The sequence below is a fragment of the Ambystoma mexicanum genome, chromosome 9, assembly GCF_040938575.1.
Source record: "Ambystoma mexicanum isolate Mex_15411 chromosome 9, UKY_AmexF1_1, whole genome shotgun sequence".
Classification (NCBI taxonomy): Eukaryota; Metazoa; Chordata; class Amphibia; order Caudata; family Ambystomatidae; genus Ambystoma; species Ambystoma mexicanum.
The window spans coordinates 1,303,362,250-1,303,385,340 of NC_090931.1; the positions used below are offsets into that span (position 1 = coordinate 1,303,362,250).

General features: G+C 46.1%; 1 protein-coding gene across 1 annotated transcript in view; it reads left to right on the forward strand.

Moving 5' to 3' along the window:
• Positions 1-23,091, forward strand: part of CCDC14 (coiled-coil domain containing 14) — a 384,504-nt gene that overhangs the window by 130,192 nt on the left and 231,221 nt on the right. Inside the window, exon 8 of the mRNA XM_069616670.1 lies at positions 22,188-22,764. Coding sequence (XP_069472771.1) covers positions 22,188-22,764 — 577 coding nt within the window. The remainder of the gene's footprint in view (positions 1-22,187; positions 22,765-23,091) is intronic.

The following is a 23,091-nucleotide window of genomic DNA, read 5'->3' on the forward strand; positions in this document are numbered from 1 at the left end:
ATTGCTAGTGTTGACTTGAACCAATCTCAAGTAACTTTTACTCATCCTGAATCTCTTTTAGTGAATTAAAATCATTCTAGCATATTTTCCCATCCTTTGCAATTACATTCAAAAGTGTTTTGACCTGCGTTTTAAAATCATACCGTTTTCTCTAAGCTTGCTGGGGGGGAACTGGAATTGAACTGCATTCTTGATTGTATTCCTAAAACCTGTGTGCCCTCATTTCCATCTCTCCATATTGCATAGGGGGGGGAGTGAGTAGTCACAAGGGAAAAAGTGATCATATTATCTTTTGATTTAAATCATATCAAGTCTATTTCTGTGTTGCATTATTTCCCATTATTGAATTTCCTTGAATCACATAAGTATTCTCTGCTACAGTATCTTCCATATTCATACTCCTAAGTGATTAAAGAGAGTGTCAATTTTGTAATATTACCCATTGTTGATTACCGTCCATATTCATAAGTGTGCTATTCAAATATCATTTTATTCATAAAAGTGCGATATAAACAAACCTACTTCTTGGCTCAGTGAGGTCAGGGGGATTCAAAGAGAGGCGTTATATAAGAGTTCATCATCCAGATTTAAGAACTTTGACATAAAAATATATAAATAAGGGCTTCCATTGGGCATCCCATCCTAAGCATTGATTAGTTGGATTGCTAGATTGAAGTCACTTAGACAATGCAAGACATGGAACCTTTGTAAAAGACGCTTGGTTTTATGAAAAGACACTGGGATTTCATCCCATCAGAGAGCTTACAGACCCAATTGATACTAGTGAATACCTTCTTTGAAAACACCAATATGATGATTTGCGAAAGTGGACGCTAAAGCAGCAAGCAGAAATACTGCATAGACATACCCTACTATCTCAAGACCAAGAGATAACTTATGATTCTATACAAACTGAGCTAGGAAAACAGGACTCATCTAGAGAGAAATCCCGTCCGCAATTGTTGAAATGCAAGCTGGATCGTGCCCAAGGTGCTGTATACAGAATCGTCACTTAGATTTTCAGAGAGTTCTCTAAACAAATAAGAGTCATCAAAACAGCATGAGTCAAATAAATGCCAGATAAAGATATCGTCAGGTCCCTTTGGGAAACCAAGGAAGGGAACTAAGCAGGTGGCTGCAGCTGCCACCATAGAAGCATTCCATTCAATGTAGAATTCAATTGTAATGCGTGCATTTACAATTAATACAGTACAGTCCGCCGATAGCCAGGGACGGACAGCGTAAGAGGCGCCGAATACCGCTCGCAAGGCCAGGGAAACGCCGAAAGGGGCGGAAGGAAGGTTGGCACTGCCCCTTCCGTCGAAAGGGACTCCTAGCCTACTAGAAGGCTTCTCAGAAGGCGATGGGAGTTTATCCTCGACGTTCTGGGATAGGTCAAAGCGTTTACAGGCCGAAAGCCTTCCCTTCCCCCCCCAGACCGCTCTGGGTTACCACAAGGGACCTTGGAGAGACTCCAGTTTTGTATGGACAACATGGAGAGTTTTATGTGTACTCTATACCTACCCACACCCAAAAGACCAAGAGAGGGACCTCAGGAGGATCCCAGGGCTAAGTACCCTAGGCTGTTTAACCCCTCACCCCCCAGGAGGATGTAGTTATATGACCTCACTGAAGAGGACTCCCACTTTCATGAAGATAAGGAGTTCTTAACTAACGAACAAGAACAAAACCTAGACCAGGAAGGGGTCGAGGATAACCCAGACATGGGTGGTGGGGGCTTTGACGAAGACCCAGAAGAAGGTGCTTCACAGCCCTGGCAGTCCTCATCAGCGTCCACAGACCGAGACGCCCTAAACCTGTCCCCCTCACCCGCCCCCCCCCCCAAAAGACTCACCAATTAGGAATACGTCACCTATAGACGATCAACCTACCTTCAATGCACTACTACGCAAAGCAGCAGCGCATTTCGAAATCGAGACTGGAGAAATTTCTCCTGACACAGACTTTGTGGAAAAGCTCATCCAGGAGAAACCCCCTGTCAGTCAAACCATTCCCCTCCTTGCCTCAGTAAAGAGACAAATCATTCCTTCGCTATCTAGACCCGCATTGGTCAGAGGGGGGGTCAACCCAAGGATAGAAAAATGTAGTCCTTCTCCATCTGACCCGTTATACATCAGGGGCCACTCGGTACCGGACTCCTCGGCTTCTGGCCACGGTTACTGAGGGAACCTTAGTCAAGCAGAGCATCATTAAGAATACTCTAGATGCTGCAGAAACGGCTGGCCGTTCCCTAGTCCAAGGAATCTTCCTCAAACGTCATGTCTGGCTACGTAATTGAGGGTTTAAACTCGAAACACAAGCATCTCTCATTAACAAACCAATAGAGGATGCCAACCTCTTTGGGAAGGCGGTGGATGACGCACTAGAGACTGCAAAAAAGGATTGACACCATTAACACCCTAGATCAGATTTCAAGGCCTCCCAACAAGCGAGGTTTATGGAAACAGATGCTTTTTTCGAGGCCAACGCCAGCAACATCATCAACAGCAGCAATACTCTGCAGGCAACTGGTCCTCGAATCAAGGAACCAGTGGACAATACACCCAGAGAGGACAGCGTCGTGGCAAGGGAAGAGGTCGGGGTCCCACCCCTAGAGGTTCCCAAGCCACCAACACCAAATGACCCAAAGATTCGGGTCCCCTCCCATGTATCGCCGGTCGGGGGCCGGTTAACATCCTTTCTTCCAGCATGGGAGGGAATAACATCAGACCGCTGGGTACTCTCAACCATAGCCACGGCTACTGTATAGAATTCAACTGCTCCCTGACGTACGGACCCCCAAGGGGACGGACGACGCCTGTCACCAGAGCACCTCGCCATCCTTCAAGAAGTGGACCAGCTACTAGAAAAGGTCGTGCCTCTATCACAGGTAACGGGAGGTATTTATTCAGTGTACTTCCTTGTACCCAAAAAGGACTTAACCATGCGCCCTGTACTAGATCTGCGCCCAGCGAACAAATTTGTAAAACCTCAAATTTCGTATGGTGACATTAGAGGAAGTAATCCCCCTGTTATCTCAAGGGGATTACATGACAACACTGGACATGAAAGATGCATACTTTCATATTTTAATGTTGCCAGCGCACAGAAAATACCTCAGGTTCATGATGGAGGGCAAACACTACCAGCTCAGAGTGCTACCCTTCGGCATAGCGTCAGCGCCAAGGGTTTTCACGAAAGTACTGGCAGTGGCAGCGGCCCACCTGCGCAGGTTGTCCATCCCAGTATACCCTTAGCTCGACGATTGGCTCATAACAGGGGATTCTTACGAGATATGCTTCTCAAATACCCAAAAGACTTGTAGACCTTTTGTTCCAACTGGGCTTCGCCATCAACGAGATGAAGTCCCGCCTAGAGCCCAGCCAGATCAAACAATTCCTAGGGGCTCTAATTCGAACAAAGGACGGCCTCGTCTTCCCCTCCAACGAGAGGGTCCAAAATATGCTGTTTCAGATCCCTCAATATGTGGCCAGTCGAGAGGTGACGGTGCGCAAAGCAATGCATTTGCTGGGAATGATGGCGTCATGTATATATTTGGTACCTCACGCGCGATTGCGCCCAATGCAAGAGTGGCTCACCAGCCAGTGGTGTCAGGCCAGCGGACAATGGGACCATCTAGTGGTGGTCTCACAGGCCTTGGTTCTCTTGCTACGGTGGTGGTCAAAGGAAAACCTTGTAATGGGGAAACCATTCGCCACCCCCGCAGTGGAGGCAACTCTAACCACAGACGCATCCCTCACAGGATGGGGGGCTCACCTATCCCATCAGACTGCACACAGAGTTTGGACTCCGAGCGTAGCGTCCAAACACACAAACTTCCTGGAACTGTTAGCGGTCTTCAAAGCACTGAAGGCTTTTCAGGCACACCTGCAAGGGAAGACAGTGATGGTCCTCAGACAGCACCACAGCCATGTACTATCTGAACAAGCAAGGGGGCACTCACTCTCCAGGACTGTCCAAGCTGTCCCAGAACATCTGGAAGTTGGCTCTCAGACACATGTTCCTGTTGTCACAACATGTACCAGGGAAACTCAATCTGCTAGCAGACGAACTCAGCAGAGACTTCCCTCTGCCCGCAGAGTACGAATGGCGGTTACAAGAAGACATCGTCTTCGACGTCTTCACACATTGGGGATTCCCAGAAATAGATCTGTTCGCAACTCTGGAGAACTCCCAATGCCAAGATTACACCTCCAGGTACCCCCAGAACCAATGCATGGGGAACAGTCTATCAATACCATGGTCAGGGAAATTTGTTTACGCTCCCCCCCGCCCCCCGACTCCCCTTCTCAACAAGATAGTGCACAAGATGCACCAGGAACCAGTCACCATGATACTAGTGGCCCCTATGTGGGCCCGGCAACCATGGTTCGCTCACCTGATGGAGATGTCTCCGTCTCCACCGGTAAAACTACCCTGCCCGTACAACATGCTGTCACAGGACAAGGGCAAGACACTACACCCATGCCCACAGACCATGAACTTAGCAACATGGCTCCTGAGATCATAGAATTTGGTCATTTACAACTCCCGCAGGGATGCATGGACATTCTCAAGGAAGCTAGAAAGCCTAACACTCGTCACTGTTACTCTAGCAAACGGAAAAGATTCGTCATATGGTGTAGAAATAAGAGCATCAACCTGGTTGACTGCTCTCCCACACACATTGTTCTCTACCTGACTCACCTACTAGACTCAAGATTAGTGTTTAATTCTATTAAGGTTCATTTAGCTGCACTTTCCGCATACACCACTTCTCAACTTAGTGTTGTGGTGGAAAGTCCCAGTATTAAATCCTTCATGGAAGGAGTTAAAAGAATACACCCTCCCATAGCTAACCCAGCTCCCGGATGGGACCTAAATGTGGTACTAACCAGGCTCATGGGCTCACCCTTTGAACCCATGCACAAAGCAACGCTTAAGGACCTCACCATTAAAACTGCTTTTCTAATAGCCATCACCTCCATCAGGAGAGGAAGTGAACTACAAGCGCTATCTATTCTAGACCCCTTTGTAACAGTTCACAAAGATAAGGTGGTTCTACGCGCACACCCTAGGTTTGCACCTAAATTCATTTCTAAGTTCCATGTGAACCAATCTATAGAACTACCAACGTTCTTTCAAAACCCTTCAAACTTGGGAGAAAAAAGCCTGCATACACTGGATGTGCGCAGGGCTGTTATGTTTTATATGGAAAGAACTAGACCACTTATGTTTTATATGGAAAGAACTAGACCACTGAGAGAGACTAATCCGTTCTTTGTCTCGGTGGCAGCAGGAAGAGAAGGAGATGCAGTTTCAAAATCCACTATATCTAGATGGATCGTACAATGCATCACCCTCTGTTACACTCTTGCTAAGAGAGAACTACCCTTCAAGCCAAGAGCACACTCTACTCGAGGCACTGGGGCTTCCATAGCATTCATTGCAAATCTCCCCCTCGAGTCCATTTGCAAGGCGGCAACCTGGAGTTCTGTACACACCTTTACAAAACACTACTGTCTAGATGCCCACTCTAGGTCTGATTCACAGGTGGGACAAGCAGTATTAAGACATCTTTTCTCTACTGTTCCTTCTCCCAACCAACCTCCAACTCCGGGTACTGCTAGCTAGTCTATGCACAGCATGTGACTCTAAGCAGATTAACAAACATCAGAAGACAATGCATTACTTACGGTAAAAGCATTTCTGATGGTTGTATCTGTTTAGATTCACATGCGCCCACCCTTCCTCCCCGCTCGGATGGAAGGAACATAGACATCCTTTTATCTCTTTTCTGTACTCACGTCTATAAGGCTCCCTCAGGGCACAAAAAATACAGAGGGACCTCGACACGTGAGGGATTGTGGGTACACTGCACGTCACTGTAGGAATAGTGTTAGACACGCCTTGTCGACGTCCCCTTTCGACTACGAAAAACAAGATGCAATACTCTGCTGTGACCACTGGATGTCGGACTATGCAGAGCATGTGAATCTAAGCTGATACAACCATCAGAAATGCTTTTACGGTAAGTAATGCATTGTCATTCCTCAACCCTGACAACACCCAAGACGGGTTTTAAAGTGTCTCAAATGCGGAAGAAAGATGTCTATTACGGATCCTTACTGCAACTGTCTTTGGTGCCTTGGTCCTGAATCGAGTCGACGAGTGCGGGTCGTGTCAGGCGATGTCAAACGAGGCTCTTAAGGAACGCCAAGGTAAGCTAGCGGTGGTGGGAAGTCTTTCAAGTCTGCTAAAAGGCTAAAAGACTGCAGAGAATCGAGATCTAAATCTCGTCATGAGTCAAGGCGATCGAGGTCGAAAAGTTGCTCAAGGAAGTCTTCTTCCTCGTCGAAAAAATCAAAAAAACGTCATAGATCTTCGTCATCTTCTTCCTCGCCCGACCAAAGGTTAATTTTTGTCCTTCGAAGCATGATTCCCCAAAGAAATGGGAGGCCTTTAGGGCTTCAATGCTAAACATTTTTGAGAAGGCGGCCCGACCCCTCAAAAAAGCTGCGTGAAGAGCATGCCCCTGTTCACTCTAAAGGTAACAGAGGGAAATCCAAAACGGCTCACACTAAATCCGACAAAGTCGAGGGCGTCCTCGGACGATGATTCTCCTGTGCCTCATGATACTGTACAGAAACCTTTGGTGCATACATCGAGGTTGCCTGAGGACAAAATGACACCGTCATCGTCTAAGTCCGCTATCGACTCGACGCGTCCTTAGACGATGATGCTGTCAAAGCCAAAAATGGCATTGATACCTTTTGGCCTCGGCGTCGAAGCCTTACTCGACATCGAAGCCATCCTCGACATCAAAGCCATCCTCGATGACTCGGGGATGCCTTAGAGTTTGTCAAAGCCAGTGTCGATTCCTTCAATGTCTTTGTCTGGGAAAAATGTCATACCGGGTCCCAAGATGACAACTATGGCTAAGGCTAGGTCTGTTTCACCTTTACCAGAAAAAGATTTCCACCCTCGGCACAGGCAGGAATTATTTTAATCTGTCTATTTTTGAGGGCCAAACCTCTGATGAAATTACATCAGCTGGTGTTTGATTTGGGACAAGAGAAGTCCCTGAGGAACTGGTAGATCCTAATTCAAAAATGTCAGACCTTTCTGACTGCCTACAATCTGCCAGTGGCCTAGATACCTCACCTGAGGTAGATTTTGAAAGGCCTGACCCCACAGACCATGCTGAACCGGGGTATAGGAACCTCATGGGAAGAGTAATAGATTTTATGTGGTGGAAGTCGGTGTCCCCAAGATACGACCAGGACGACTTAACAGACATTATTGATGAAGGACCTTAAAGACCCAGTCCTTCCCTTCCACAATTCTCTTCAAAAGAGAATTATGACAAATTGGGAGACACCTGAATCTCTACCAGCTGTAAATAAGAAATTTGTAGGAAAGTATAGACCTGCTCCCTCGGATCCAGAATATTTATCTAAGCATCCTTCGCCTGAAAGTTTGGTAATTCAAGCTGCGACTGCAAATACAGTCGGCTTATCCCTCTATGCCCCCTGACAGGGACGATAAAAATATTGATGCCTGAGCGAGGAAGGTTTTTACTTCTGGTAGTATGGCCCTTAAATCTACTAATGTGACTTGTACATTAGCTAGGTTCACTTACACCCCGTGGAGCTGTTTAGACGCAGCGGCCGATCACATCCCGGAGGGTGAGGAGCGGGATGGTTTCCTGGCGATAGTAAAGGATGGGAAGGAGGCTATGCAGGAGTGCCTCAAATCAGGACTGGATACTGCAGAGAGTATAAGCAGATCCATGGCATCTAGCGCAGTCTTGCTTAGATTCGCATTGCTAAGAAAATCTGTTTTTGCATCTCATGTACAATCCAGGTTACTTAATATGCCCTTTGACGGCTTGAGGTTGTTTGGCAGCAAGGCGGACAAGAGCTTGGAGAAGCTGCAGACCTCGAAAGCGGCAGCAAAATCACTCAGCGCCGCTATAAGGCAACTTCAACAGCACTCTTATGCAGGGTCATCTTCCTGGAAGAGTCGCCCTTTTCGCTTCTATGCCTCTTTTTGGAAAAGGGAGGGGGCAGGCCAGTCAGAGGGGACAACAAAGAAAACCCTTTCGTGGTGGGAAAGGGAGAGGTGCTAGATCAGCCACAGCAGCGGCTATTACCTCCTCAGCCACTGCTTTAGCCACTGCAAAACCACTTTGAGGACTTAACCCACAAGACCCTGGTGGGAGGCAGAATCACTCAGTATCTGGACGAATGGCGGGGCATTACGTCGGATGCCTGGGCACTAGAGATCGTGACCCATGGTTACTGTCTTCCTTTTCATCAAAGGCCTCAAGATAATCCACCGGGAGCCAACTCTGTAAAAATTCCAGACCCGCTCCTTGTGCAGGAGATTTTAACCCTGCTAGAGAAAGGTGCAATAGAACAGGCACCTGTAGCAGAGAGGAGCAAGGGTTGGTACTCCCCTTATTTTCTCATTCCCATAAAGGACGGGGGATTGAGACCCATCTTGGATTTGAGAAATTTGAACAAATTCCTCATGAAGGACAAGTTCAAGATGGTGACCCTTTCTCACATCCTTCAGGCTCTTCAGCTTCAGGGCTGGCTGGTTTCATTGGACCTTCAGGATGCTTACTTTCATGTGCCAATCCATCTCAAACACAGAGTACCTGAGGTTCGCAATTGGCGGCTCTCACTATGTTTCGAGTTCTGCCATTTGGGCTGACCTCCGCCCCGAGGGTCTTCACCAAACTAATGGCGTTAGTGGCAGCGAGTCTCGGGAGGGAAGGGATTCACATCTACCCTTATCTGGACAATTGGCTAATCAGGGCAAGTTCACCCGAACTGGCCCAGGCACATCTGGCTATGACCTATCACTTCCTACACAAATTGGGCTTCTCCCTCAATTATAAGAAGTCACAAATAATTCTGAGCCAAAGACCATTCCTCGGAGCGGTCCTGGATACCACCTCAGGGAAAGCCTCGCCTCCCGAGGAAAGAGCTCGCCACATTCTGCAGATGGTAACAAAATTTCAGAATGCCCAACATCTACCGCGTTCGACTTCCTAAAGTTGCTAAGCCTCATGGCATCCTGCATTTTTCTAGTGCCAGAGGCTCGACTGAGGATGAGATCCCTTCAATGGGCCCTCAGGACTCGATGGTCCCAGTTTTCAGGGGAGATGTCAGATCTTCTACAAGTCCCGTCCAAGGTAGCTCAAGATCTCCTTTGGTGGGCTCACAAGGAAAATATCCTCAGAAGGGAACCTTTTTGGCAACCATGGCCGGAGATAACTGTAGTGATGGATGCCTCACTCACAGGGTGGGGAGCCCACACCAACGATCTGACAATCATCAGTCGTTGGTCTCCATCGGAATCCAAACTACACATCAACCTCTTGGAGCTGAGGGCAATCTAGCGCTGAAGGCCTTTCGGCCCTCTGTACAGGGAAAGAATGTCCTGATAATGACGGACAACACAGTGGCCATGTACTACCTCAACAAACGAGGAGGCGTAGGAGTGATCCCACTGTGCAGAGAGGCAATGCAGCTCTGGTTTTGGGCAATGCAAGAAGGAATCTCTCTATCACAGTTCACCTAGCCGGAGAGCTGAACATGGCGGTGGACTCTCTGAGCAGGCAGAGCACAGTCTCCCAGGAGTGGGAGCTAGCTCGGGAAGTCCTTCAAGAGTACTTCGCCCTTTGGGGAAGCCCTCAACTGGATCTGTTCGCGACCGGTGCCAACCGAAAGTGCAAACTATATTGCTCAAGGGAATTTCCCCCGAGAGGAGCTCTAGGGGAGGCGTTTGTAGTGGGCTGGATATTTCCACTCCTTTACTCGTTTCCTCCAGTCCCTGTGATTCCTCAAGTAAATCAGGAGGTTGAGAAAGCTCAGGAAAACCATGATCCTCATTGCCCCGGATTGGGCCAGGAGAACGTGGTACCCGGACCTTCTGGACATGTCCATCTGCCCTCCAATACGTCTTCCACAAAGAGAGGATCTTCTCTCGCAAGAGGAAGGTCGGGTTCTCCATCCAGAGGTCAAGACACTCACCTTCACGCTTGGCTTGTGAGAGGTTGAGATACAAGGATTGGGACCTCCCGGGTGACGTTATGGAGATTTTGCTTTCAGCCAGAAGGCCAGCAACAAAATCCTTATACCGGTGTCGTTGGAAGAAATTCAGTAACTGGTGCAGGGATAATAATGTGGATCCTTTTCAATGTACCACTCCCATGGTGCTTTCCTTTCTATTACATTTAGCCAACTCGGGGCGCCAAGTTGGAACTATTAAAGGATATTTTCAGAAGAAGTTTCATATTTCAAAATGCCTTTAGTTATCCAATTTCTTAAAGGGTTAACACATGTGTTCCCTCCTACACCTTTCCAAGTTCACGTTTGGGATTTAAATTTAGTTTTAAAGTTTGTGTGCCCCTTTTGAACCTTTACATTCTTGTCCTTTAAGGCTCTTAACTTTAAAACCGGTTCTACTGGTGGCTCTAACTTCAGCCTGCAGGGTGAGTGAGTTGCAGGCACTCTCTTGCAAGCCTCCTCACACGGTTTTGCAAAAAGATAAAGTTGTTTTAAAGGTCAAGCAGTTTTTCCTACCTAAAATAGTTTTGGATTTCCATCTGTCATAGAAAATCACTTTTTATCCTCCTCCACACGCTAGTAAAGAGGAGGAAAGATTCCACACACTAGACCCTGAAAGGGCTCTCAGTTTCTACATATCTAGACAGGAAAGATTAGGACAAACGGATCAGTTGTTTGTCGGGTACACTGGACACAAATTGGGCCTTGGTGTGTCCAAACCAACTATATCCAACTGGATTATCCTAGCGATAGCAATATCTGAATGTTACAAATTGGCTGGGAAGGAGCCTCCAGATGGTTTAAGGGCCCATTCAGTCAGGGGCATAGCAACTTCCATGGCTCTTCAGAGGGGTGTCCCAGTGCAAGAAATATGTGCTGCGGCCACTTGGTCATCAATGCACACTTTTGCAAAACATTGTTTAGAAACCACTTCTTACCAAGGAGGCCGTTTTGCAAAAACCGTCCTTCATTCTGTGCATGGTTAAAGAACTATAGTACTCCCTCCTCCTCTAAATTACAACTGCTATGGGAGTCTTTCTAAGACGAGGAATACGTTGGAGGACACAATCCATTCGAAGAACAAGTTGCTTATCAACTGTAACATTCTTTCGACTGGATGTTCCTCCCACGTATTCCTCATCGACCCTCCCAACCTACCCCTCCGTACAGTTCTTTCTTATGCTTGTTGCACTTCTACTTCCTTAACAGCCTGACATCTGCCGATACAAAATACAATTGATGCGACCATTAATATCGAAAAAACAGAACTGAACCAACGGGAGCGGCTCGAGCCATTTATACGACGGATGACGTCGATGCTCGATGGCGGCCTTCGAGGGACCAAGCTACGCGGCGTCGGGTACAGCGCCCTCTGGCGAAAATATTTACGAAAGAAGCAGCAAGCTGACAAATATATCTAAGATGAGGAATACATGGGAGGAACATCCAGTAGAAAGAACGTTAGTAAGTAACGTGTTCTTTTGTCTTTATTTTTTGATTGCCTTTTTTACTGTAACACATGTGATACTTTGCCTTTAATGGCATTACCACTTTGATTCATATGTATTATGGAACTGAAATCTGTTTTTAAATGGGAGTAAAACTGTGTTTTCTCTAGGCCCAGGTGTTGTGCTGTAAGGTGTGATTGAGTCAGCCACACCAACTTTGTCTTAAAATGTCTTTGGACCAGTGGTTGATCCCACCTCCCTTTTTGGCTTACATTAACTCTATAGAGGAGTTGCTTACGCTCTGTGAAGAGCCGGGGTCTTAAGATTTTTGCTTTCCTATTTCGATACCAAGGCTTTTCTGGTCCTGCTCTAGTAGCGGATCTACTCGCTGAACCTCTGACAATTCAAAGGCTGCTGACCCAGTGGCTCCATCAGGGCCTGGCTGCCTTCTCAAGTGAGCTGGTTTCTCCAAACCCGCCGTCGGCCCTTTTAGTATACTCTAGATAATCATCTTCTTCTGTCCCTGGGACTGGGACCTTATTGCATGCTAGCTATGTAATTGGTTTGGAAGGGCTGGATCACGTATGTGTTTCCAACGTTAAAGAGGACGACCTTGACTTCTCCCTGATAGTCTGTCTCCCATAAGTGCCATCAGGAGCTTCCACACAGACGGGTCTTGACCAGTGCCCTTCTTCTTGGCAGGGCCACCACCGTCTCATCCTGATCTAGGTAATAGCTGGTGGCTTTAGGAATGGCCCTCATAAGGAGTTGGGCTATTTTAGTGGTCCAAAGTATTCTCAATCTCTCTCAGGGCAGTGGGTGGCTTCTGTATCCGGTGCCCATGCGACAGCCAGCACTTGTCACAGATGGCTTTAACAACTTCATACTCCAGATGTTCAAGTATTTTTCATTGTCCAATCTTAAATTACGTGAACTGGTTTGGCAGATTGTAGACGAGTCTGACTAAGGGAATTCCCTGTCTAGGTAGTATACCCCCCCCGGGGGATCCTTCCTCTCAAGCCCATGTTCCCTGTCTCCAGCATGCAATGAAAACTAGCAATAGCTAACCCCTACTCTCTAGACTTTGATATTCTGGTGGTGAGGACCTAAAGGCCAAGGCCTCATCTGTCTTACTGCTGCCAAGGATTTCTAAGGACTTTCTGCAAAACTGGTTCCTCCACATCAGTATCAAGGATGGTCAAGATGGTGCCTGTTCTGTCTCATCTATACTCTCCATATTCTACCAGGTTCTCCCCCTCTCTCTTACTCACTTCTGTCTCCGACTTCCTCGCACCCTCTCTTCTCCTATGCCCCTCTGATCTTCTTGCACACCTCCTCTCTGATGACTACTCCCTTATGTCTCCAACTGCATCTACTTCCTCTTTCCACCTTTCTCTTTCAGTCCCTCTTTCTCGGCGATCTCACATAACCTTTTATACTATCACACACTCTACCATTCACTCTCACAACCACCCTTCAGTCGCTCTCACTTAGTAACACTCTCTCACAGACATTACCTGCACTTGCATCCAACACCCCCACAGACTTTTCAGCACTCTATTCCACCTTCCATCCTCAGCCCTTTCTCTTGGTCCACCCTCACTCTGCCTAACCTCACCCGAATACCTTACCCTGCCTTTCTCTTCCCCCTTCCCATTGGTCTTGTGTCTCACCTGGCCACTCTAAATCTAGCCCTTCAGGGACCGCGTTACAATGACCCTTACTTTAATAGTCCTCGTTGGCCATGCCCCCTTTTCGCTCTGGGGTGTTCATGTCGGTTAGCACTAGTCTGTGTCTAAGACCGGTCAGTGTCTTTCTCACTATGCTCTGAGCTCTGGATAGAAAAACAGTTGGAAGGCATTACTTGAAGGACAGTGGTGCCAACAGTTGCAAGCCACACCACACTTAAGATGATCATGGTCTAGCCCCCCGCACCCAATTCTGTTACCCTGCATCTGGGGTACGGTCAGCTCTGGCATACACCCTGGTAGGCGCCTAACCAAGGCCTGGAAGGATCCCTGACTGTCACACTCAAGAACTGGTAATTTCTGTCCGGTGAGGGGTTTGGGGGAAATTCCTTTTTGACCTACGACTGTATGCACTGTATAAGGAGTTTGATTTTTGGGAGGCTGCAGGCATTCTGGCTCCTGGCCCAGCCTCCTAATGAACGCATGGAAAAACATGCCCTGGCCCGACGGGCAAAAATCCCAGCAGGCCTCTGCGCATTTGAGTGAGCCTTGAGGCGTCGCTCAGCCCCCAACAACATATTAAGGAATTCGAGACTGGCACGTGCGGCCCTCAAATTTCAGGCATACCTATCCCTGAACCAAAAGTTCTTGCCTCCCATAAACTTCTGTATCTTGCTTATGGTACTAGGGTAGCTTCCAGACAGCCCCTTCTGCTGATTTTCAGAGCCCTGTTTTATTGTACGGGGTGGGGGGGTTTACAATGTCTGCAAGTGGACAGTGGTAGGAGTGCAGGGTTGCACACAGGTTTAGGCGTTGGCACATCAACACTAATAAAGCTGTGACTAATCTCTCTTCTATCCCTTTGAAACCCTCACACATCAGCTGCCAACAAGACCCAAAGGGTGTAGTCTGAGATCTTATGCTTTTTACCTATGGATCACATAATCCCAAGTTTCTACACCAAACTCATAGAAATCAGATTGGCACTCAGAAACCTGGTACTTCGGGCCTGCACGCATGAACAACACTTGGTTTGCATCTGCCTTTCCCACTAATGAACCCCGTCCCCCCTTTATTTTCTTATAGCACCAAGCACAGTGAGGCTACAAATAGTGGCAGGTGTGCGGTATGCAAGACCACTTACACCTATACAAAAGCTAAAACCTTTGCCTTTGTTAGCACTTGTTTTTAACCTGACTTAAGTGCAAGGAGCAGGTTCAAGGGCACACATCTGTCTTATTTTAATTAATACAACAGGAACGCATTTACATGGACAATTGAGGCATTTGTGAAAAGTAACACTAGCAGGACCTATACAACACAAACCTTGAAGTTTCGCAATGATAAAAGTATCTAGAAATCGAGGAATGGAGATTTCCCAATAACCCGATCGTATAAACTAGAGGATATGCGTTGAATGTATCTTTGACAAATCTGACAATTATGCATGTTATTTGCATGTAATACAATGTGCACATGTTCGCTATGTAAAGTATAGCGGAGTCCTCAAATGTAGACTGTTGCCATAGGGGTTGATGGACTATTTGTAATACCCATTCCACCGCTTGCGCTGCAACCCAGAGAATACAGCTGAATCCCACAAACAATGTGGTCTGGCTGTCACATAGTCACTGACCTAAGTCATCTCTGCACCTGAACACAATGTTCTGCATGATTTTTATAATGTTTTATGCTAGCAGACTCTTCTAGTAATTGAATATTCGTCTAATTTATTTTTTTCAACAGATCTTTTTATTTGATTTTGTCAAACGGGCATCTCAAGAGCATCAATTCGATCATCGAAAGACATGCAGAGATAAAACAAAAACAAACTAAATACCTAACCGAGTGGGGACGGAGGGGACAGAGGGACCAGGTTACCATTCCAGGAGGGGATGCTGTAGGTCATGGGGGTTCTGGTGTGCTTCGGGATGTGTACATTGATCACCAATGCTCCTGTCTGTGTCACTAGCCCGGGGTGTGTTCAATGGTGGTCCCAGACCTGAGTTTGGGCTTCACTAATCATATTTGGTCAGCCAGCAGAGGGACAGTGGTTTCCTCGACACTTCTGGGAACTGCTGTGCTTAGTCCAAAAAGGGCCCCTGGGTGTCGAAGAACTTGCTCCCGTTTCCAAGGTGGAAGGCAGTTATTTTTTCCGCCACTGCAATGTCCCAACATTTGGACCACCACATACTGACTGCGGGGCCCTCTGGATGTTTCCACAGTCTCGCTATTGAAATCTTTACTGCTGTGAGAAGTTGGGTGCATAGGTCCGCCAGTCGGCCGGTCAGCGGAATTGGCCGTCTCCTGTGCTGCCTAGTGGGATTATCCCCGGGTCCCATGGAATCGCTAGGCTGGTGATCTGTTTGATAAGCTCCAGGATCTCTTTCCAGAACCTCGTGGATATTGGGCATGCCCATAGCAAGTGAACAATGTGCCAGTGTCTGCACAGCCTCGCCTTGTTCAGGGACTCGGGAGTTGGGTACCATCTATAGCATGTTTTGATCGCCCCTTCCTTGTTGGTGACACATTTTGAGCTCTTCTGTACTCTGGTCCAGATGCGACCCCCATTCCGCTATCTCGATTACTCTGCCGATATCACTTTCCCACCTTTCATATATGCCTAATTTAAATTACTATTCTCATGCAATTTAATGCTTTTTGTTATTTGTACAACAAGGAAAAAAAGTTCAAAAAGACCTAATCTGGTGAGTAACTCATCTATCCAAGATATGTTGTTTAGAAAACCTAAAACCATTGGCCCTGAAAAAATTGACTTGGTACACAAAATACTTTCATACATTTGACCATTTTAATTATCATTATCAAAATTGATAAAACACGACTAAAACATTCTTTCTAAAACACAATAACCCAAGATTTGACCCACATGGTGGGTATAACATCAACCTATTGGGATAAATACAATAACATTTCACAACATATACTGATTCAACAGACACAAAACAGTTACAACATACTGTGCATTTGAACAGAGTGTCAATTCACAAAAAAACAATATCCCGACATGTTTCAGTTCTTTACAGCTTCTTAATGCTCGAACATTCTTCAGGGGAAACCTTTACACAACAGTTTTCACCACCATGCAATCCAGGGTTAGGATACGCGATCCAAAAGGTAAAGCCTCCTCTAAGTGGGATTTCAATAGCACTACTGTTAAAGTCCAAACAATAGTAGGAAACATCTTAAATCAAGTTTGTTATTACAACAGGTTCATCAAGTAGCCCAGTAGGTTCAAAGATCTTCATCACGTTATGGCAGCTGGTGTGTTGCCAAAGCTCTTCAACGTCACTACACTCCGATAAGTGCAGTATGTTCTTCAGTATTTCTTTACATTTAAGGATTAAGAACCTCCTAAACAAGGATCCAATTTGTGTCTGCCACTGAGGACGTTATCGTGCACCACCGTTAAAACCACGGTGTTGTCTATTTCCTGAGTAATGGAGATCAAAAAAACCTTTTTTGATCTCTATTACTCAGGAAATGTATTAATCCTTGAATGTAAAGAAATACTGAAGATCATACTGCACTTATCAGAGTGTAGTGACGTTGAATAGCTCTATTTAAGCGACCCCTGGTAAACGTTTGCCCATTACATAGGCAGCCAAAAAAGATCCATACAGGTGTAAATATTAGCTCTGTTTTTAGTATGCCCACTTTCTGTTGCAATTACTGTTCTTCCTTGTGTTCTAGTTTTGGCATGCAATTTGGTTTATGCATGCCCAGTCTTTCAGCCTTTGAGCCATACTGAAACTCTGACTTTTCTTTAAATCACAAGGGTGTTTAGATAAATGTGAATGAAACCTTACATTTTTACATCATTCATAAATAATGGGAGCAGAATACGGTTTTGCACTTCTTGTCCCATTAGCCATTTCAGTGACCTGAAAGACATGATTTACAGTAGCTTTTATTTCAATTTGATGAATTCGAAAACGTCAGGTTCTTTTCCTTGTTGCTGTTCAGCCCTGTTCTCAAGAGTAAAGCTACAATAGCTTGATAGACTCTCCTTCCAATAGAGATGTGCAGTGTTCTATTTTGAAACGTTCTTAAACCTGTGCCGATTCATAGGTGGACGAGGACCTCTGTTGTGAGCTACTCAGTCCCTTCTTCCATTGGTTAGACTGGGCACAGGTGTTACCAGCTCATTTCACTTCTCAAGAAACCCAAAACCGACCCAAAGATATTAGAAAACTGCAGTCCAAACTGCAAGTTACTGTCGGAGGCCAAAATCATAGGAAAAGTGGTTACCAACCAACTACAGACCTTCAGTGAAAGGAAACACTCGTCCATGTGACTGTTAATCTGGCTTTACACCATTATGAAGTACAGAAAGCACCTCGCTGTTTGTCAGGTAATGCTGGTTTTGTACTTGAGCCCTGCCCTTTCCTCAGATCCTGAAACACATGTTTACTTTTGCATGTAACATGCTTTACAAGACAACATAAATACATTGGTATTGTACTGTTCAATATCTTTTTCCCTATGTTCTCGCGGGCAAATCTAGTGCTAGTGAAGGAAATGTTCTGTGACAAATCTTTACAAATGTTTGATGATAAACTTCAGCAATGGAACGTCTGTCATGATGCCTACCTCCAAGGAGCCAGGTCTGACTCAGCAACCCCAGAGGCAGGCATCATTCCCCCCAGGGAAGTGCCAGCGGGCCCAAGCTGGGGCCCTTTGGACACAGTCCTGGCGCCTTAGGCGCCAGGCTCATGTTGGACCCCTGTCCTGGTGCCTTAGGCGCCAGGCTCATAAAGCTAGACATGTGTTCAAGTGTTTTAATGTGCACTTACCTGATGCAGACCATGCTGCTACATCCAGGCCCTCTTGAGGCCTGAATGGAACTACTTTACCTGTGGGACTACTTTCCACCTGGGTGTGGTCGGGGAAGGATACATACCTGATCGGTGGAAGGGTACATGCCTGGAACTTCTTCCAAAGCTATTTAAACCACGCCCGATCAGCAACTCACGCTTCGCGTTGTTCTGCTCCTGCATCTGGACTTCAGCCACGCCTGTCAGCATCCTGGGTCGCCTGCAAAAGGAGATAAGAAGGAATTGGAGAGAAAGACCACCTTACCTGCTAAAGCTGCATCACGGGGACACCACACCGACGATCCTGAAAGGGAAGACATCATTTTAAAAGCATTTCGTTTCGACCGCTGCAGCGCTGCATTTCACTCACCTTTCCTGGGCGCCTCAATCTTCAGCAGCGATCATCCGGATCCGCACCCACTTCCCAGAGCCTAGAGAGAAAAGACAAGAAAACAAGGTGAGAGAAGGAAGGGGAAAAAGGAAAAGCTCAGTTTCCTTCTAAGACTTACCTGCTGGGTCATTCCCTTTCATTTCGGGTCCTGCCGCTTCCAGGCATTCCGGAACCCGGCCCCAATGGGGAAAAAAAAGACAAAGACATTGAATGAGCGAATGCAAAGACATTACCTGAACGCTCATCCAGAACTTACACTTCGGGTCGGCGCCATATCTCCGGCATTCCGAACCCCGGCCCCTAAGGGGAAAAAGACATAAGCATTAGCGCTTGCTGCAATAAGACAACATTATTATTCAGCTTGAACTTTTGAACTTGCAACAGAACTCTTACAGCGCCTCACCTGAATAGTCAAGCTTATATTGAACTCCATCAAACCTCAATCCAGTGAAGTAACTGGGTTTCCACGCGCCCCTGCATCAGAAGCAGGATGGAGAGCTCATCCTTCCAAACCCTAAGGTGAGACTTCACGGGGAATCGTGGAAGGGTATCGAGGAGGGTTGGAAGGGAGTGGGAGGCTTGAGCATTATTCCGTCAGTAGGTAATACTCCCTTTTCACGCACAGGGGAATATTCCTGCGAGCCAGAAAAGCCAGAGTAGAGGGGCCCTTCCTGTCCATCATCAGAGTCCTGCGCTTCACCATTGAAGAAGCATCAGCACTCGAAGCCAGACCTGCGCCTCCGTGGGAATCAGGTAAGCGTGCCAACTTCTCCGATTGATTGTAAGAGTGCGACATTAGCGCGGCATATACAGACAGAGCGATCGACCGAGACCTGGTGAGAGGGAGAGCGACACAGACCTGGTGAGGTGGCAGTGTGAAATCAGTACATCGGAAGCTGAGTTTGAGCTGCGAGGAAGAGCAGAGGAACACAGTTTGAGGACAGAACCAAGCTAAGGTGAACCACAAACTGCTGAGGATGGTCCAAATCAGCGTTGAGGGAAGGTGAGCCCCAAGCCACTGCAAGAGACCAGGGCTGAGCTGATACAAAGGCAAACTTTAAACTAAAGTGATATGCTAGAGGGAAGCCGAGATGCATGCTGAACAATGCTTGAGTGGTATTGTATGGAACCTCTGCTGTGCAGCCCTTAATCCAAGCAGAGCAAAATCAGGTTGTTGAAAAAGCAGTGGGCAGCTGCAAAATGTAGGTATGGCGTTGGCAAATCCAATAGCCTAGCAGGCTGAGGGAATCCAATGATACCTGTTGGAACACCGAATGGGTAACTACTGTACTGCCAACTCTGAGAGCCAGTAACTGGAAAAGATTTCAGGAAAGTTGGCAAGTTGCAGTGAATTCTGGAAAATGGTGTAAAACTCCTGAAGCATATGTCAAGAGCATAAACTTCCAAGCAAAATAAATTAACTGGAACAGAAAGCATTCTGTGAAAAAAAAAAAGTACTAAAGAGATTGAAATGTCAACCATATAAGAAAGTCTTTGACCTAAGGAGTCTCTGGAAGTTGTATTTTTGGCCAACTGAAACTTATCAAATTGTCCAATAGATCTTGTGCGATAGAGCAACTACAATGTGGTAAACGGAAGAGTGCCAAAGCATCCAATGTGAGAGGAGATCTTTTATCACATTCTGGGGTCCAAAAAACGTTGTGATTGAAAGGAACTGTTGATTCTTTGTATTGGGCAACATAGAAGTACCAACGCATCCAATAAAGCAATCTGTTACACAGCAACCGTTAAAGCTGCATTCTGGGACACAGAATGCAATTCCTAAAGTATAATTTAAAAACCTGTGCGGGAGGAAGAAATTACGCTGCATGCTCAAACAGTTGACCTGTCCTATGTAGTAAGAGAATCAAAGGTACCCAAGACGTTTGGTGAATAGAAGTTGTCATGCAACATATCACAATATGTTTGGTATGAATGGATATGTTCCAAGGCACCGGGGACTAACAACTAAGGTGCATAACCCCATCAGCATCCTGACATTTGGTTCTAACTTTGAAACGGTTTTTAATTATATTTTTGCTGCCCGACAACTTCTTGGGATGATTCTTCAGATATTTATCTACTAGCAAAATGTGCCATACTTTGCACGGGTTCAGTATGATATGGCATTTATAACGCGCCTATACACAAGTCTTTCAAGGCGTGACGAGGGGAGCAAAGGGAGGACTGACAGCGATCCTACTAGGGCAGGTGTCATTCAGATTGCGCAAGTGCATGGGAGAGAGAAGGGACAGTGCAGTACATGAGAGATAACAATAATAAATAACGGCCAACAAGTGACAAGTGCAATGTGGTAAGCGCATACATCAGGTGTCAAGGGCTGGTAGGGGCACTGTAGGGATACAGAAACTGTCCCCTAGTGCGGGGGCTGCTAGGTGGGCAGTGCAGGTGTGATGCTGGCCGGGGGGGGGGGTACTTGGTCCCGAGATCAGAGGGTATCCAGGTCGACAGTGAAGTTCTGGTAACAGCCAGATCAGGAGAGGAAGAGAAAAGGCAGAAGCAAAAAAAAAGGTTTTGAGGTGCTTCCGGAACCAGAGATGGTTCTCCTCAAGTTTAAGGGAGGCAGGGAGGCTGTTCCAGAGGGAGGCCCCAGCCGAAGAAAGATCTACCACCAACTCGATGCTTGGAGAAGCGACTGACCCTGAGGGAGTTGGAGGTGGATGAGCGGAGCGCTGTAGTCGGGCATTACTCATCAAATGTCAGAGCAGATGTGGAAGGGAGGTGAGAATTGGCGTGTTGCAGTATTATGGGACCTTCTGTGCGCTCACCCCATCTGTCACCTCACCCTGGCACAGTGGTGTATGTTGCGGTGTAGACATCTCAAACGTTGCCTCCTAGGTCATTGAAACATGGTTTTAGAGCCTTTAAGTTTTGTGCCTGCTGTCAAGATGGTTAAAATGAGTTTTGTGACCACATGAATGTTTTGAGTTGTGGTGCAAATATCTCGGAAATGGTGCGTCATAGGGTCTTCAAACATGAAGTTCTGTTGCTCGCGTCCAGATGTCCTACCACCACCTTGATGATTCGCTGCTTCCAGGCAACTGTCATATGTGCAGGGGCTGAAATCCGGGTAACGGGGTGGGGTGTCCAGATGTAATGTAGCCAGTGACAGGTAACATGCCAGAATTTGTTGCAGGTTGGTGAAACGGTGTGGAATTGTATGAGGAACAAACAGATTTTCCTTTTTATATATTCCAAAGATAACAATGGTGTTGCAGTGTTGGATGTCTTGCCCAGCTCAATATTCAACCCACTGTTCTTGATTTGGTTATCTTTATTTTTAAATATACACATGTTGGGCAAAACATATATGGATTGATAGAGCCCAATTTCCGCAAAGGACTGTGGTAATACTTGCCTGACCTCGTATTGAAGTCTTAAATTGACAAACCTTGTGCGATCTCAGGAATCGCAGTGTGTTTACCTTTTTTAAATGTTTTATTATTTTGAAAGTTGTACAGTAATGTTCTGGGCATCCTACTGATGAATGGGATCTATTCAATTGTATACATGCTGAATGGAGAATTCATGTTAAAATATATGTAAAAGGTTCTCATTTGTGTATATGTTGACTCATGTTCTATTGTTTGCAGTTTGCCCACATGTTAAAATGGGTGATTGTTTAAATTTATTTGGATAATTAGAGCCAGTATTTGCAGCATAACTAATAATGTGCAGACTTGGTGTTAATGGTTTTCATGTTTTGTTTTTGTTCTCAGAATACTCCTGTAGACATTTATAACCAAAACCTGCTTCCTGGAGGAGCTTTCTTCCCTGTTGCTTCCAATGCTGGGAGCACAGTTTCCCCACGGCAGCCAGTATCTTCTGCATGTGATGTGATGTCATGCATGCCAGCGACAGGACAATCTAGTCCATGCATGCCAAAATACCCACAACCAGTTTATCAAACTGAGACTCTATTAAAACAAGCCAGTCCTGACCAAAAACCGATGAGGGATTCTGAAATACTGTGCCACATTCAAGCTCAACTGTCTCAACTCCAACAGCGCAATATGGAAAGCCAAAGGGTTAATAAGAAACATGAAATGCACATCCCGGCCGAGTCGGATTCTCAGAGGGAGGAGGAATCATCTGGACAGCAAAGTGACGGCACATCCAGTGACGAAGAGAATTTCAATAGACTTGATGTGGCGCCGGTCAGAGACACAAGCTGTCAAACAAGTTTTGATAAAAATGCTCTGAATAATAAAAGAACAAGTCCACACACAAATGCACAAAAACTGAACAAAGTCAAATATCTTCTTGCTGAGATAAAGGCTTTAGCGTCGGACCAAGGTAATGAATAAACATATATTTGTTTTGAACTATATAATTCAAACCTTTGTAAAATGTGCTGGTTTTATTTGTATGGAATATTTGCACATATTTTCATGCCAGATGCAAAATACGTCTTTTGATTACCAACTTCAAAAGTGATTAAAGCGTCATTGCTTGCAATAGCTACTTGCTATGCTCAATTTTAACATTGCCACTGATGCTTTCTACTGACTTTCAGGATGTCCATGCAAAACCTGTTGCGGAAAAATGCAAGATTCGCCTCCCTTATGTTTTATATTAATTCAAACATCCTCTAAGTCCACGCCATCACCTTTTTTGCCTTTG